Source organism: Coturnix japonica, chromosome 26, assembly GCF_054131305.1.
Source record: "Coturnix japonica strain WE chromosome 26, WE-NBRP24, whole genome shotgun sequence".
Lineage (NCBI taxonomy): Eukaryota > Metazoa > Chordata > Aves > Galliformes > Phasianidae > Coturnix > Coturnix japonica.
The window spans coordinates 4165476-4182500 of NC_140688.1; the positions used below are offsets into that span (position 1 = coordinate 4165476).

Consider the following 17025-nt stretch of genomic DNA (forward strand, 5'->3'; position numbering starts at 1 on the left):
CTCATTGGATACGTGCCTGCATGGACAGTTGAAAAGGGTTCTGTAGAATGCTTTGTTGACATGTAAGGTGTTTGGGAAAGTTGTAAGGGCGGATGGGAAAGTTAGAAAATAACAACTTGTGAAGGTCTATAAGGGATGTGAGAACTTGTAATAAACGATTTGGATCGTTCACATCTGAGTCCGTGCCTCAAACGCTGCAAACGTGGTGGTGATAGGTTGATGGTTGGACTTGGTCTTAGAGGTATTTCCAACCGTAATGATTTTTTTATTCTATGAGGGTTAAGGACTCCAGGACAGTATCAGTGAATACTTCATTCATGGCTTGAAAGCTGAAGCTTGAAGCTGCTGAGGTTGAATGAGGAAGAGTATGTCCTTTGATGTGGTTGAAAACTGATCTTGAACAGACTTTCTCAACAGGATACTCTTTGGTTGGGACAAATACAGAGGAGTGTATTTGTGATTTTTCTTGCACAGGGTCAGTGATCAGTGTCTGCACAACAGTTTTAGGAAACAAGAAAAGAGAAACAAAAAAAACTGCACAGGGCCTAAGTAAAATGAATTCTTAATGACTGACTGTGCTAGTGAAACATATTGAGTAGCTTGAAGCTTAAGACAAAGGAGTTAATTGCTTTGTTGTATGTGACTATATGAAGGGTTGCTGTAAAGAAGAATAGTAAACTTGTTATATGGTAAACAGGCTATGAACTAGTGGTTGTATCAGTTAGGAAGATTCGTGTTAGTTACTGCCTTTGAGTAGTAAAGCTTGTAGAGCTTGGGAAGAATAGGTAGGAAAAGCTACAGAATTTTCATCAGTAACAGCTTAGACATATATTGGGGTTAGTCTAGTTATGGATTTTTTTGCTGTAAGACATGAGGGACGGGCAAAATGACTTGTTCCTAGTCCCTCCCAGTGCTGTTATTCTGTGCTGCTTGTGTGTTTTCAGAAATCTATGTATTACTTACTATTGTGCCTTTGTTCTTTAGTTGTCATTAGTTGTGGCAAGGGTGACAGCCCTTTCTTCACTCTGTTTTCCTACTGTAGAATTAGGAAATTTACAAAGAGGAAAAACGTGAATAGTCAGGAATATTTTGGAAAGTGTTTCCACTTCAGAATTTCTCAGAAATTCTGCTTCCCAGCTGTAAAGAAAAGGCTTGTACATAATTTCAAAGGGTTGAGAATACTTAATCCTGAAATTGTTTATTGGTTTTTTACTCTGTTTTGGCCTTGTACTTTGTCTCCAGTAGTATGTAGTTGGCACTCAGAAGTAATTTGATTCAGCTTGTCCTTCTGCACTGTTTGCTTTCTGTTCCGTTGTGCTGCTTTGCCTGTGGAGTCCTCTAGTCTGAGATCTGTTGTCTCACCTTGCCTGAATTCTGCCTCAACTGAATAGACATAGATTCAAAACCTGTGTTGCATTATTTTCTGGTTTCAGAAGTGTCCAGTCTTTTACTAGATAGACTTTCCTGGTTTTGAGTAACTTGCAAAACTGATAGTATTCCTGCCTGCCTCCCAAGAGTCTCTGTTTTTCAGACAAGGTTATGTTAACAAATCCATGAAACCCCAATAGAAATTCTGGACTCTTTGCTGTGTGTCTACTTGCATCTTCTGCTTTCTGCCCTTGTCTTTGTGATGTCTTCGTTTTGCACATCCTCTTTATTTGTCTTACTTGAGTAAATGAATCCATCTGTCACAATCTTCTCACCTGGATGTCTGAAAGTTCTCTTCCCGGCAGGGGATTTATTTCACTGTTTACCTCTTAACTTTTGTCCTTCCATTTCCTTCTCTGTTACCTTGGTTTTATTTGCTGCAACGCTTCCTCCTCTTTATTTTCAGGAGTACTTCTAATCTCTTAACATGAACTGTGTGTTCCTGTACTTCAGGTTCTCTTCAAAGATTTTTTCCATATCTCTTCTTTGATTTTGATTAACGTTAACTGTTGAGATTTTTCTGGATGTATTCCCAAGACTCAGTCTGAGGTTTAAAATCCATCCAGTAGTACTACTGAATTCAAGTCTGCAATTCAGAATTGCATCGTTTGTAGAGCAGGGCCTTTTTAGAATTGAATTCAGTGGGATGTGAACAGAAGACTCAGGACAGCAGGGTCTGTTTTAGTTGGATAAGGCTTTTGGTTAACTCTTCTCATTCCTGTAGATATGGATTTATCTTGTTTCATCTACATGCAAAACTTTGTAGTGTAATCAGTTACATAAAAATACATTCTCTTCTCTTCCTGTGTTTCTAGTTCTGTCTTAGTAATTTTCTTGAAATGTGTTAGCACAGTCCTGCTTCATGTAGTTCCTGTCCTTGTTTTTCTGTTCCTCCTGCTTTCCTTAGTCCTGTTCTGATAACCTCAGAAGTACTCTCTGTTCTTCTTAATTTCTTCATGCCTAAATAGAATTGTCTCCTCAACACCAAATCTGAAATGTTTTTGTGTTATCTTAGCAGCCCAAAAGTAAATACCAGGTTAGTTTTTATGAGAATTTCCTTCTGAGCTTGGTTTACCAGAAGAGCTCAGGAAAACTAATGTTTATTAAAAATCAGTGTATTCTGTAACTCCACCACGTTCGGCATAGTGCAGTTTAGGTTCAATGGAATACAGTATTCTCCTGAAGCTTTGAGATGTTTGTCTTTTTGATTAATGGAAATGGTGGAAAGCATTGTACTTGAATTGCAGGTGTTGTGCTTCTTCCAGTGATTATGAAAATCAGCTGTATTGTCTGGTGCCTTGGGAAAAATACAGCAGGAATTGAAAAGTCCTGCCAGGTTTCATGCTTTTGTTTTGCATGTGGTAGTATTGAGCTATTAAGAAAGACTTCAAATGTTGTGCGGTACAGCTCGTATTTCCTATCTGCTTAAAGGGAGAAGCAAAGTCTTTGATACTGCTACAGCTGTTGGATGTGAAGCTTTAATTAAAAAGTTCTTTGCTTTGTTTGGTAGCAATAGCTAAATATCCTGTTGAAGGAAATGTAACTTTTTTTAATCAGGGGTGATTAAATTCTTATGATCACGTTAGCAGATGTTTTGGGACAGATCTTAAACGAAAGTTTTAACAGTCATATCTGTTTCCATTGCTTACATGTCCATTACCAGTAGTTGTGGGTCTGTTTAACATGTTTTTCTTTGCTCCGTGTAATTATTATTTTTTCAACAAAATAACAGTACTTTGTGCTTTTACTGTGCATTCTGCTATTATCTTATTGTAAAACATGGGACCCCATTGTGATGCATCTATGAGGGCTGCTCTGAAAGTAATGCCTCCTATTTTATTATGTCAGCCCATGACATCAGAGGCAGATGTTAGTGAGATGGCAGTAGAGGTTGAACCTCCCCGCCAGTATTCCATTACATTTTATTACTGTGCAATGAAAGCTTTGCTTCTATCATAAGCATGTATCCTTCTCAGTGTCTAGCTTCAGCAGTAGAGGTTTTCACAGAGTTCTGAGAGCAGAGCTACACTTTAAAACTGGTGAGTCTGCCCCATGGGTTGGAAGTGATAAGCTTGGCTTTTGTTTGTAACTTTGAGACAGCTGCTCAAGAGTGGGGTTATTCTCATGTGTGCATTAACAGATAGCTTATTACCTGCTGGTGAAGATTAGTTAAGCATCCATAAATGTTGACGGTTTTTGTCATCACCAGGCATAATGTTAGGATTTAAATGCATTCCCAAAGTGGAAAATGCTCATGAAGATTTCTGTTTGATTGTTTTCAGAGTTGTGGGTTATACTGCTTTCTTTTAATGGGCTTGCTATGACAAATATAAAGCCTGTTCTTTTCAGCCTTTAGTTTACTAGCTATTAACAACAGAATATTTACAGTGAAAAAGATCTAAGGGGATAAACACATTATATTTTAGCACCTCAACATTTGCAAAAAATAAATGGACAAAACCACCTCCCTTCCCACTACAGCACTTATCTGGCAGAACTGGTTGGATTGCTTCTGTTCTCTTAGCTCTTGGGGCTGTTGTTTTGCCACTCATAGAACTGCTTCCCATGAGTTTATGTTGTGTTTGCACTGGAGGGGTTGAGAAGCAGCTGAAACTGTCAGCTTCATTCTTGTCCTGCATCCCACTGAATGTGAGCTGTGTATGAACTCAATAAGCAAATACGATTTTTGGTATTGCATTAAGTATATTCCTGTGCTGTGCTCTGGTGGTATGTAACTGTTCAGGCTTTGACATTATTAATGGAAGCATGCCTGACTTCAGCATGTGCAAGGCTTAATCATGAGCATCTAACCCATCTTTTAACAATGAGGCAGAGTTCAAGTAGATTTGCAGGTGATCAGTTGTGCAAGACAAAACTGAATTCCTTCTTTGATAGAACAACCAATTCCTTTTTTCCTCCAGACAAAGAGAAGAGATGTAGTCCCATATGTCATACTTCACTTGTGCTCTTGAGGCTGTGCCAGACAGTAAACAGCTAATTCATGTAAAAGAGATGATCGCTGCGAGAGTTGGTGTTTGCTGAAGGAAACAACTGCTTGTGGTTCTTTTTTTTATTTAGGGCAACCACCTCAAAAGCCATAAGCAACAACAAAAATTCCTGCAGGAGTGATTGGAACGAGAAATGTTGGCAATAAGGGGATTTTCCAAGGGCTCAAATTGAGGGCTAGTCTTGCACTGTTTGCAGTAATGACCTTGGCACCAAAAACTCGTTGGGATTTTCTTATGAGAATTTGTGGTGTGTTGTCAGTAGGTGACAACTGAGGAAACGCATGTGCAGCAGAACACATGCGTTTGGGACATGGTACAGATACAGAAAAAACAGTGAGACTGGGCATGTCAAGGCCAATAACAACCCTCCTGGGAGACAGTAGAAATCCTTACTGTTGCAGCATGAATAACTGGAGAGAAGTGAACATGAGAGTGGAAGATGTATAGGGAAAGATATTCTGTGGAGAATAAGCTGCAATTAAGGCATTGTACAGTGTTCTTCCAGCTGGAATATTACTTGCAGTTCTGGCTACTATATTCAAGAAACATTGATTGAAGCTGCTCGGAATTCAATGAAGGGAATATTATGGGAATAAAGAGCCTGTTATGAAAGGACAGTAGAGAAATTTTTCAGTCTGTGGATAAGAACTAATGGCTGGATAAAATAAATGTAAATTAATTGAAAAGCTCTTGCCTCTTAAGGTGGGATCCTGGAAGAGATTCTGTGGTCATTTGTCCAGTGTGTTTTCCCCCAACTCTTTCTGTACAGGGAGTGATATTGTTTAAACCTACCTTTATAAATGAATCAGTTGGGTATCTTACATGAGTTATTGCCTTTGTTTATAAACAGTATTGGACAGTATTGATTTATGTAATTGGAAATGAAAAATCATCGTTATGAAGATTTTGTTTGGGACCTGAGCAAGGTCAGTTGAGCTCCCAACACGCTGTGGAAGAAAACTTGTTTTTATTCTTGTGAATTATTTTTTTAATCTCTAATGTCATTCTGGGAACACTGTTACATCCCTAAAAGGCAGCAGCATATTTAAATTATCCCAGTAATGAATAATAATATACAGTAAGGAATAATAATAGTTTCATTATAAGTGTTAAAATTTTCACTGATACTTTAAAAAAAGGAAATGCTATTTGTCAGATGTCAAAAACAGGATAATTTACCAAATGCAGAAATTTAGGATTTAGTGAAATTAATTCAGGTGTAAGAATATTGGTGGCCTGTATTTGACTCCTGCATAGTTTGCAAGGTTCTTGCACATAAAACCTAGTTTTGTGGTATTTTTGCTTCTAATTCTACCCTCTTGTTAGCAATTTGTGGGTCAGGCTGGGTCACATCACACTTCATTTCAGTTTTCAGTTTCTTCTTACTTCATCTACTTTTATTCCTCCATCATACATGTAGTTAGGGCAGTCGATATATGAATCATTGTGGAGATGACTGTTCCTGTAACATTTGAAAGAAAAAATTGTTTTTTGATCAAGCGTTCCCAGTAAAAGATAAATAATTCTATGTGAACCAAAAAACTCTGAGTAACTAGTGAAATAAGTTGACCTTTTTCTTTCCAGTTTTGCAGGTAGGAAGACAAACCTGATGAGCTGAATGAGTTTTCTGTTTAGCTGCTGTGTCTGAAATAAAACTAGTTCATAGACTGCATGCAATTTCAGTTATTCATTGGTGGGGTATTTCTTGTTTTGCTTGTAGTTGCCTTGTGGTCACCGGTGTGAAGAGATTTGCCATTCAGGTGATTGTCCTCTGAACTGCAGCCAGAAGGTTAAACTCAAGTGTCCTTGTAAGCGACTGAAAAAGGTAAGTTTTGGAGTTGCAGTTCTGAGAGTGACACATTTTCTTTGTATGTTCCTAGGCTTGTGTACATGGATTGTCTCTGGTCAAGACTGGAATAGAATCAGTTACTTGAGCAGAGCAGCAACAGCAGCTGAAAGTCTGGGTGGAACAATCAAAATATTCACTAAGGAACATAAAATTCATTGTAGAAAATGTTAGCTCCCAGATTTGCAATACCTTTATCTTCAAGCACACTTCAATTTTTGTAGTTCCATTAGGAAAATAATCAGATGATCTGGAGTGATTTAAGAAGTCAAAGCACATTTTCCTCATTAGGAACTGAGAAGTTTATGATTACATAGATTGGAACAGTCACAGATGTTTTGAATTCCTAATTGATGGTTGTCTGAGGCCCTTAAAGCAAACAGAGGCATCAGCATCCTTAGCTTTCAGCAGAGATAAAGGACAAAGCTTATAGCTATCAAGTATGATGAGGGGAAAACCAGAGGCTGCTGTGACCTCTTGACAAGTGTTAACTTAATGAAAAATTCACTATCTGGCTTGAACAAAGCATGCTTAAATTATTTTCAAGACCCGGTTAACTTCTGAGCTTTCCACACAGATGCAGTTTCCCCAGAGTTCTTAGCTTCTCCAAGAAATGTCTTCAGAAATCTCAGATCTTGCAGGGCGCATGAAAGGATGGTAATGCCCAGAGTACGTGCTTCAAATTGAGCAGTCTCTGCTTATAAATAACTACTTTGTTTATTTGTAAGTTGAAATGTTGACTTCTGCTGAGGATAAATTATTTTGTTGTGACTAAGTGCTCTTACTAATTTCAGTTTTTCTTACTCTACTGTGTTCAGTAAAATCAATAATATCATTGGTTGCGTGTATACTTCTGCTTCTTGTTCCTTAAGATATAGGTTTACAGTTGGACTTGATGATCTTTGAGGTCTTGTTTCTTATGCCAGACTTAATTGAATAAGGAAGATGGGTATTTCCATGATAGCTCTGTTACATCTAGTTGTTGCTGTCCCTAATTTTCATACTGTTTTTGGAATACTGAAATGTGTCATCATCTTCTGCTGAGTTCTGACGCTGTATAGCTATTTCAGACCAGTTCAGATTTTATTGTCCCAGATTTCCGGGATGTCTTCAGTGATTATGTGGATGTCCAACTGAAATGTGGTAGCAAGAAGCAATGAAATTAATGTTTAGGATGCTCACTTTTCACTTTTACAGTGGCCTGAAATGGAACATTCCAGATCTGCTATTCTGAAAGTTTTATGGTCCTTAAATATGATGACGGTTACTTTTTTTCCCCCCTCAATCTTGTAAATTTGATTTTAATAAGGTGGAAAGGTTGTTTGTAATTCATTTCCCTATATTCCCACTTATTCCCTATTCCCACCTTAAATATCATCTCACTGTTTCCAGGTCAAGCCCCCAATCCATGCTCTCTTTTGTACAGAGAGCTACAGTGTAGAGGGTAAATGATGGTAGAACCAATAAGCCACTGATAATTGGACTGTGTATTAGTTGCAGCTAATCTGACTGCAGAAATATGACTCGTTTCTGTAGTGTGAAAGATGATGTCTTTTAACGTTTGCTTTATGCATCTGCCCTTGCCTGAGACCGTAATTAGGGTATCTTTGATTCCAGAAGGTCCTTATGCATATTTGCTTGGAGCTGCATACTTACAGCAGATAGTGTACTTCTTTCTTAGCTTGGATAGGATAGTGTACCTGTATATTTAGTCTTTTGTGCCTGCAGCCTGCGATCTTGAAGATAAGGAGAAACAGAATTGAGTACCTAATATTTGCAGTTGAATTCTCCTCTACCAGTCTTCTGTCTGTGTATACTACTGGTGAAGCTGGGAGTTGACAGGACACGTATTCCAAGCTGCTCTGTAAATATGCCTCATCTGAACCATCACAATTAATATCAAATGTAGGAGCTCATAATTTGAGTGCAAAACAGGAGGATTTTTTCTTCCTTTTCTGGTGTTGAAGTTAACTGTTGCATCATGAGGCTATGCATGTAAACATGCAAGGTCGTATAAACCACTTGAATTTGTAACCCACAACTTGTAGTGGACCATATTCTTAACCATCTAGGCAGGTGGTTTATCTTAGCGTGCTGGAATTGCTCTGAAGAAGTTAGTTTTTGGATTTTGCTGTATGCTATGAAAATTGTTCTGCATATTGTCAGAAAGCATGAAAACCAGAATAGCTTCTGGCTATGTTACTGTGCTTTCCTGACAAAATTCTTCATAGGCTAGTAGTATAGATTATAAGATTATAACTTTCTCTCTGTGCTGGTATTCTGTTTCGGTTTTGTTGGTGGTTTTTTTTGTTTTTTTTTCTGTTGTTGTTGTTGTTTGTTTGTTTGTTTGTTTGTTTTGGCCTTCAATGTAAGGGGGAGGAAGGAGAAGGAAGTAGGGGAGATCTTCCCATGACCAGACCTTGCCCTGTAGTTTCAGCCAGTTTAGAGAATTGATACGAAGTTTCAGAAGAGTTACTTATTAGTTACTTTGCATGGTATCTTTTGTAACAGTTCACAAGGTTATATTGCTTTGTCTTAAATAAATAAGTGAAAAAAAGACAAGAAAAATTAAAATGAACCATTTGATTTATCCTTGTTTCAGTTTAGCTTATCAGAAAGAAGGAAAATAGAAAAGGATGCTTGAATACAGTTACAGTTTCAAATAATATTTATTTATTAGCTTAATTCTGTAAATATACCGAATAAAATTGTTTTACAATTTTCCCAACAAAATGAACGTTATAATTTTTTATATAGGGAAATGAATTACAAACAATTCAATTTATACTTAACAGGAAGTACAGTGCAGCAAGATACAAGAAGGCCAAGTTTCACTGGAGTGTGATGTGTTATGCAAGGAAATGAAACGGAAGGTGTCTGAGGTGGTGTATCCATTTTAGTTATGTTATCTTCATTGCCTTGAGAAGAGTTGGAAAAAACAGGCAGATCGTTATTTTTTCAAGACAGTAATAGCAAGAAATGCAGTGTAACTCAGCGTACAGTTTAATTGCACATTTAATTTTTGGACTATTGAATCTGGCTTATTGCTGAGAATTGCACTACTTGTAGATAGTGTCAACTCACTTGATGAAACACTATGTTAAGGTAATGCTCTATTACCTCTTTATTTTTAATGTACATTGGAACTGGAGATTTCCTCTTCAGCCAAGAAGTGCTAATCAATGATAATAAAATCATTACTGCTAGTGAGAGCTATAGAAGCACTTCATTTAGGCCTTACTTTTACTTTGAAGGTTAGCAAAGTGTTATCTTGTGTGTTCCTGTCACACAGTATTAGGTGACTGCCACAATTATAGAGAGCTTTCAGCAACTGCATGTGCTTTTCAGCCCATTGTAAACATGGATGCTCTCCAATAATTTTGTTTGAAGTAAAGAAACTGCTGCATAATCTCACCTAAAGAGACAGAGTATCCACATTGTTTTTCTAGGCCTTTTATGGAAACATGAGGAAGTGGTGCATGAACTGGTTAAGTTTCTGGCATTTAATTTGCTGTCTTGAATGCTATGTAACAGTTCTGTAGAGTGATCAGTTGTAGTTCCAGGTTTTATTTTTCATAAAACTTTCTGATGGTGAAGCAAATGTAATTGCATTGACAGTTTCCATTACGACAAGAGCAGTCGAACAATATGAGTATGCATTATCCAATATGTCATTTGGTACAAAAGTGGAGATTTCCTTTTGCTCTAGCAGTCAGGGCATATTTAATTACTTGGAATGAAGTGTGTGAGTGTAAATTACATACATATATAAGGATTTACCCATCAGTGTACAGTGTGCTGAATTGAGGATTGAGTTACTGAAAGCTTAGAGTGACTTTATTAAGGAATTTTCCCTGGTATTAATGAATATATATATTTATATTTTCCCCAGGTTTTATATTTGTCATTTGAATTTTCCAGTTAGTCAGAAGTTTAGTTTTATAACATGGTAGCGTCTCTTACGTTCCATGTTTTTCAAACATGAAGTGATAGAGGTTTTTCACAGAATGTTTTAGAATCTGAGTAAGCTCACAGCTCACTTGGTGAAGGTTTTGCTCGCTTTTCTGAGAACTGTTCTATAAATTATGGCTCTGTAAGATAATAGTTTTACCTGCTTTTACAACAGTTACTTATCACTTTGTATGTCTGGACAGATAAAAGAGGCAGAAGCCAAAGCTGTTATTGAAGAGGAGAAACGAAGACAACAGGTACCAAACTTAATTCTTCTTCCCCCCCAACCTCGTTGTGTTAATAAATCACTTGATGCACGTGCAGCCCAATCTGTATACTTTGTACAGTGTTTTTCCCATTTACTGCTTTCAGCTGTTATGTTGTCTTTAGGTATGTGCCATGAGTGATCTACAGTGGTTAAAAGCAAGTATATTTTCTCTTAACAGTTCTCACATCTGTGGGCAAAATGGTAATCATTTGATGTCGCATTAGAATAACTGTATAATGTATACATATATTTAAATACAAAATACTTCTGATTTTTATCCATCATTTTATAATTCCTTAAATTCACAGAATTACTAAGTAGCCTCTGTAAGGTTGAATTACTGAGTGAACCTTCTTACTTACTCCCCTTCGTGAGAGTGAAGAAACCTAAATTGGTCTCTGTCCTTCATGGTCTGGTGGGAGTGGGGAATTTTTTTGTCATTGCTGGCTCTGGTGAATGTGTGTTGTCAGCACTGTAATCCAAGAAGCTTCTGTGCCAGCTGCCTGGAAATACTATCACTAATCTTGTTTCAGAAATTAACCGTAAGCTTGGTTGCTGGTGACAGCTAACTCAGGTTTATCATCTGGGCGCTGCAGCCTCAATGCACTCCTTCCAACAGGCTTGTATGCCTGAGACAGAGCACAGACCCCCCCGGTTGTACACCCCCCATCGGACCCCCCCCCCACATTAGATCCCCCCCATTGTATCCCCCCCCCCCATTGAATCCCCCCGCCCTCCATTGGATCCCCCCGTTGTACCCCCCCCTCCCCCACTGAACCCCCCCCATCGGACCCCCACCCCATTAGATCCCCCCCATTGGACCCCCCCCCCGGTCTATCCCCCCCCTATTGGACCCCGCCGTTCGATCCCCCCCCTATTGGACCCCGCCGTTCGATCCCCCCCCATCGGACCCCCCCGGTCCCCGTCCGTCCCCACTCACCGCTTCCTCCTACGGGGCTGCCAACACCTCCGCACTTTACGGCGACGCTGTCGCAAAAGCGCCGCACCCCGCTGCGCTTTACGGCGCGCCGCGAACTGCAATTCCCAGTGTCCCCCGCGCTGCGCCGTGTTACGTCTCTCCGGGGACTGCAACTCCCAGCGTCCCCCGCGCGGCGCAGGCGCAGAGCGCGCGGTGTGAAAAAGGCGGGAAGGCGTCGGGCGGGAGCTGAGGTGAAGCAAAATGGCGGCGGGGCCGGGAAGGGCCTTGGGGCGGGATGGGCGCCATTGGGCCTCGTTATAGCGGGATAACGGTGTTATTCTGGGACGTGGAGTGAGAGAGACCGGGCGGCCAGGGGGGATTTGAGGGGAAATAGTGAGGAAATGATGCTCAATGGGCGTGTGTTCCCCTCAGGTGAGCGGCGCCATGGGCAAAAGGAGGAGCAGCCAGGTGACAGGTAATGACTTAAAATGGCCTCAAAATGGCCAAAAAATGGCCTTAAAATGGTCTCAAAATGTCCTCCAATGGGCCTCCAAGCGGTCTCAAAATGGCCACCAAATGGCCTCCAAGCAGCCGCAAAATGGCCTCAAAATGGCCACCAAATGGTCACAAAATGGTTTCCAAAGGGCCTCAAAATGGCCACAAAATGGCGTCCAAGCAGCTGCTGTTCCTCTTGCAGGTGTTGACCACCATGATGGCCCCAATGTCAAAGTCAGGGCAGGACTGAGGGGAGACAACAAGGGGGGGGACGACTATAGTGGGGACAACAATATGGTGGACAGCAAGGGGGGGACATCAATGGAGGGGGCACAAATGGAGGGGACACTAATAGAGGGGACACCAATATGGGGGACAGCAATATGGAGGACACTAATGGGGGGGACACTAATATGGGGGACAGCAAGGGGGGGGACATGAATGGAGGGTATACTAATAGAGGGGACACCAATGAGGGGGGAAACAATGGAGGGGACACCAATATGGCGGACAGCAAGGGGGGGGACATGATTGGATGGGGCACCAATGGGGAGGACAACAATAGAGGGGACACCAAGGGGGGGGACACCAATATGGCGGACACCAATATGGTGGACACCAATGGAGGGGACAAAAATGGAGGGGACAGGGACACCAAGGGGAGGGACAGCAAGGGAGGGGACACCAGTATGGTGGACACCAATATGGCAGACACTAATGGAGTGGATACCAAGGGGGAGGACATCAATAGAGGGGACACCAAGGTGGGGGATACTAATATGGGGGGCACCGAGGAAGAGGAAACCAATGGAGGGGGCAGCAATATGGGGGACACCAATGAGGGGGACATCAATGGAGGGGACATCAAGGAGAGGGACAGAAATGGGGGGGACACCAATAGAGGGGGCAGCAATGAGGGGTATGTAAGTGGAGGGGACACTAATATGGGGGACACCAAGGGGGGAGACAGCAATATGGGGGACAGCAATGGGGGAGACATAAATGGGGGGGACACCAATATGGAGGACATCAGTATGGGGGCCATGATTGGAGGCGACGCTCTGGACAATGGCGGAGGGATGGACTCAGTGCATGGAGATGGAACAGAGAGGTAATGGGGGGAAATGGGAGGGTGGGGGGCAGAGGGGGGGCTGGAGGTGGAAATGGGGGCAGAAATGGGGCTTGGGGGTAGGAATGGGGCCTGGGGCCAGCAATGGGTCCTGGTGCCCCCCAGCTGATGGGGTTTGGGGTCTGTTTGGTTCCCAGCCGCTCTGATAATGGAGGCCCAGCAGCCACCCCACAGCTCAGCGTGATGGAGGAGCTCAGCCCCACAGCGGCCCCATTGGCACAGGTAGGACAGGGCCTCTGCCCCCCCAGCGTCACCCCCCAGCTCCCCATGGCTATGGGGCAGGGAGCACACAGGTTATGGGGGGGTTTGTTCCAGGATGGGATGGATGGCTGCGAGCAGCAGGAGGACCAGAACAGCCCTGATATGGGGGACCTACAGCCCCATAGCACCCCACAGCCCCATAGTGACACCGATGGGGGCACAGAATGCATTGAGGCCACCAAAGAGCCATTGGAGGGGGAGTGGGCAGCCAAAGCGGAGCCCACTTGTGGGGCAGAGCGTGAGGAGCGCTATGGGGCTGGCACTGTGGGGCTGCCCCACATCTCAGCACCGGAGCACAGTGGGGTGCCAGGGGGGGACACCGAGCTGCTGCAGGTAATGCCAGAGTACTATGAGAACCCATAGGGAACAGCCCCATAGCACCCCACTGCACCCCACATTGTCCCACTTCACCCCATAGAGCTCCAGTTCACCCCAGTTTACCCCCCATTCCACTCTAGATTGCCCCAATTTACCCCAGTTCACCCCAAATCACTCCAACTTACCCCAGTTAACCCCAGTTCTCCGCCATTCACCCCCAAATCACCCAAATTCATCCCAGTCCCCCCTCAGGTCACTCTCATATCCCCCAGTCCCCCTCAATTTGCCCCCATTCACCCCAAATCATCTCAGTTCCCCCCCAAGTCACCCTCAGATCCCCCCAGTTCACCCCATTTCATCCCAGTTCCCCCCAGTTCAGCCCTTGGTGCCCCAGTTCAGCCCAGTTCCCCCCCATTCACCCCCAAATCATCCCAAGTCACACCAATTCCCCCCCAAGTCACTCTTAGATCCCCCCAATCCCCCCCAATTCACCCCAGTTCACCCCAGTCCCCCCCCAAGTCACCCTCAGTTCCCCCAATCCCCCCCAATTTGTCCCCATTCACCCCAGTTCATCCCAGTTCCCCCCCGTCACTCTCAGACCCCCCCAATCCCCCCAATTCTCCCCCATTCACCCCAATTCACCCCACATCACCCCAGTCCCCCCCCAAGTCACTCTCATATCCCCCAATCCCCCCCCATTCACCCTCATTCACCCCAGTTCATCCCAGTTCCCCCCAGTTCATCCCCTGTTGCCCCAGTTGCCCCCATTTCACCCCATTTCCCCCCCAGCCCCCCACCCCCTCCCAGCCTGCAGCCCCTCTGTGCCCTGTGGACGCCGATGGGGACCCGGCCTCACCCAGCTGCACCCCCAGGTTGGACCCCCCTCCCCCCACCAGAACCCAGAGCTCATTTTGGGCTTAAAAAGCCCCGGATTGGTGCTATTTTCACCCCCTTTGACCCCCAGGAATGAGGTGGCACCACGTGAGGATGCGTCTGCGGTGCTGGGGGGGCTGATCCTCGAGCTGTCCAACCTCAAGTGAGTGCTGGGGGGGGGGTTAGGGTTAGGGTCCCATTGGCACTTATGGGGTCTCACTGTCCCCTGTGGGATCTCACTATCCCCTATGGGCTCTCATTATCCCCTATGGGGTCTCATTGGTCTCTATGGGGTCTCACTGTCCCCTATGGGGTCTCATTGTCCCTGCAGCCGCCATGTGATGAGCGCCCATCGTGCCCTATAGGGGTCTCACTATCCCCTATGGGGTCTCACTGTCCCTTATGGGGACTCTCATTGCCCCCTATGGGGTCTCATTGGTCTCTGTGGGGTCTCATTGGTCTCTATGGGGTCTCATTGGTCTCTATGGGGTCTCATTATCCCCTATGGGGTCCCATTATCCTACAGCCGCCGTGTGATGAGCGCCCATTGTGCCCTGGAGTCGCTGCTGCGGCTGCGTCGTGAGCGGAGCCGGGGGGTGAACAACAGCAGGAGGAGGAGGAGGAAGATGGAGGGGGACGAGCCAGGATGAAGCTGCAGCTGTGAGTGGGGCTTTATTGGGGGAAAAAAGCCCATAATGGTGCAATAAACACACGAGTGTGAGCAGGGCTGGAACAACACAACTACACAATAACACAACAACACAACAGGGAACAGCTGCTGAGCTCTGCTCCTGGTGCAGAGTGGGGGTGTAAAGTGGGGGTGTAAAGCTGATGGTGCACAAGTGATGGTGCAAAGTGGTGGTGCACAACTGAAGGTGCAAAGGGATGCTGCAAAGTGATGGTGCACAAGTGATGTTGTACAAATGATGGTACAAAGTAGTGGTGCAAAGTGATGGTGCAAAGGTATGGTGCACAAGTGATGATGCACAACTGAAGGTGTAAAGTGGTGATGTAAAGTGATGGTGTAAAGATGATGGTGCACGAGCGGTGGTGCAAAGCTGATGGTGTACAAATGATGGTGCACAAGTGATAGTGCACTAATGATGGTGCACAGTTGGTGCCCAGCTGCTGCCTTCTGTCCCACATTGCGCTCAGCACAGCCTGGGGATGACACAGAGTGCGTTATTAGTAATAGTAATTAGTAATTACGGCCTTAATTAACATCATCACCACCACAACTGCCCCGACACACACAGTACAATATGTGGGGGCCAACTCCATAACCCCTATAGCCCATAGCCCCTTATAACCCCCATAACCCCACAACCCCAAACCCCAATAACCCCATACCCCTATAACCCCATAAATAACCCCATAACCCCATAAATAACCCCATAACTCCATCACTAACCCAGAACCCCATCACCTAATAGCCCCTATAACCCCATACCCCATTACCTGCTATCAGTCACCGCCGTCCCCGTGTCCCCGTGCTCTCGGTGCATACACAGAGCGATATGACGCCCGGGTGAGCGGGCAGAACCTCCTGGTGTGCGCGTTGTCCCGCGTGGCGCCGCACTGCGGACACACGTAGCGCCGCAGGATGGGGCACAGCACGCGGCCACGCGCGTCCTTCAGAGCGTGGCTGCTCCACACCGCGCGGGACTCCCCGTTACGGCGGCAGAACGGGCAGAACGGGGACGGGAAACGGGGGCGGGCTGATAAGGGGGGGCGGGCCGACAGGGGGCGCTGTGGTGGTGCGATAGTGGGTCGTGATAGTGAGAAGGAGGGGCTTGGTGGTGATAGGGGGGGACATGGTGATAAGGCGGGATGGGGGGATGGGGGGGGTCCTGCTGATAAGGGAGGTCCTGCTGATGCTGTGCTGAGCCGTGGTGACACCGACACACCTGGGGACACACACAGACATGGTGGAACATGGCAAATGGCGACCAGGGATGGGGACACCCCCCCCAATATGGTGACCCCAGTGGCAATGACCCCAGTTGACCCCCATTATGTTGACCCCCCCATTATGGCGACCCCTCCCCCCCCCCCATGACAGTGACCCCAGTAATGGTGACCCCAGGTGACCCCCCCCAATACGGTGACACCCCCATGATGGCGACCCCAGTGACACTGACCCCAGGTGACCCCCCGGTCACATTGCCCCCCCCTGCCGTTGCCCCCCCCCCCCCCATTCCCATACCTGCCGTCCCGGTTTGGTCCGCTCGGTTCTGTCCCGTCCCGGCTCGGTCCGTTCCGTTCTGTTTTGTCCCAGTTTGGTCCGTTCCGTTCAGTCCGGTCCTATGGTTCCGTTCCCGCAGCAGAGCCCTCAGCAGGGCCGGCAGCCCCATGGAGTCGCACCACGGCTCCCATATAGGGCCGTGATCCCTTATAGGGCCCTGATCCCATATAGGGCTGTGCTCCCTTATAGGGCCGTGCTCCCCTATAGGGCCATGCTCCCTTATGGGGCCGTGCTCCTCTATAGGGCCCTGATCCCATATAGGGCCCTGATCCCATATAGGGCTG

The 17025-nt window shown here is 45.1% G+C and overlaps 1 protein-coding gene and 1 long non-coding RNA gene across 6 annotated transcripts in view; both read left to right on the forward strand.

Moving 5' to 3' along the window:
- The first annotated feature begins 11437 nt into the window (after nt 1-11437).
- On the forward strand, nt 11438-16293 carry LOC146756696 (uncharacterized). Of its 5 annotated transcripts, XR_014937250.1 has the most exons (6): nt 11438-11671; nt 11853-11895; nt 13182-13266; nt 13360-13638; nt 14413-14659; nt 15023-16223. XR_014937250.1 is itself a non-coding variant. In XM_085524045.1 (5 exons), the coding sequence occupies exons 1-4, from the start codon at nt 11822-11824 to the stop codon at nt 14542-14544; spliced, it is 570 nt and encodes a 189-aa protein (XP_085380171.1). In that variant the 5' UTR covers nt 11438-11821; the 3' UTR covers nt 14545-14659; nt 15023-16229. The 5 variants fall into 5 exon arrangements, 4 of the variants coding, with proteins under 4 accessions (XP_085380171.1, XP_085380168.1, XP_085380169.1 ...); XM_085524045.1 differs by having other exon boundaries at nt 11438-11895; nt 15023-16229; XM_085524042.1 differs by lacking the exons at nt 11438-11671; nt 11853-11895 and adding an exon at nt 12387-13026 and having other exon boundaries at nt 15023-16293.
- Nucleotides 16294-16322: 29 nt separating this feature from the next.
- LOC146756697 (uncharacterized) overlaps nt 16323-17025 on the forward strand; it is a 6874-nt gene continuing 6171 nt past the window's right edge. Inside the window, exon 1 of the long non-coding RNA XR_014937299.1 lies at nt 16323-17025. This exon is cut by the window's right edge and continues 755 nt beyond it. This is a non-coding gene — a long non-coding RNA (uncharacterized LOC146756697).

Excerpts from the sequence above, each read along its gene's own strand:
- LOC146756696 (XM_085524042.1), top strand. The coding sequence starts at position 12,419 with ATGGCGGACAGCAAGGGGGGGGACATGATTGGATGGGGCACCAATGGG. Across the intron at positions 13,027-13,181 it reads CATGGAGATGGAACAGAGAG|CCGCTCTGATAATGGAGGCC; the intron begins GTAATGGGGGGA and ends TTTGGTTCCCAG. Across the intron at positions 13,267-13,359 it reads CAGCGGCCCCATTGGCACAG|GATGGGATGGATGGCTGCGA; the intron begins GTAGGACAGGGC and ends GGTTTGTTCCAG.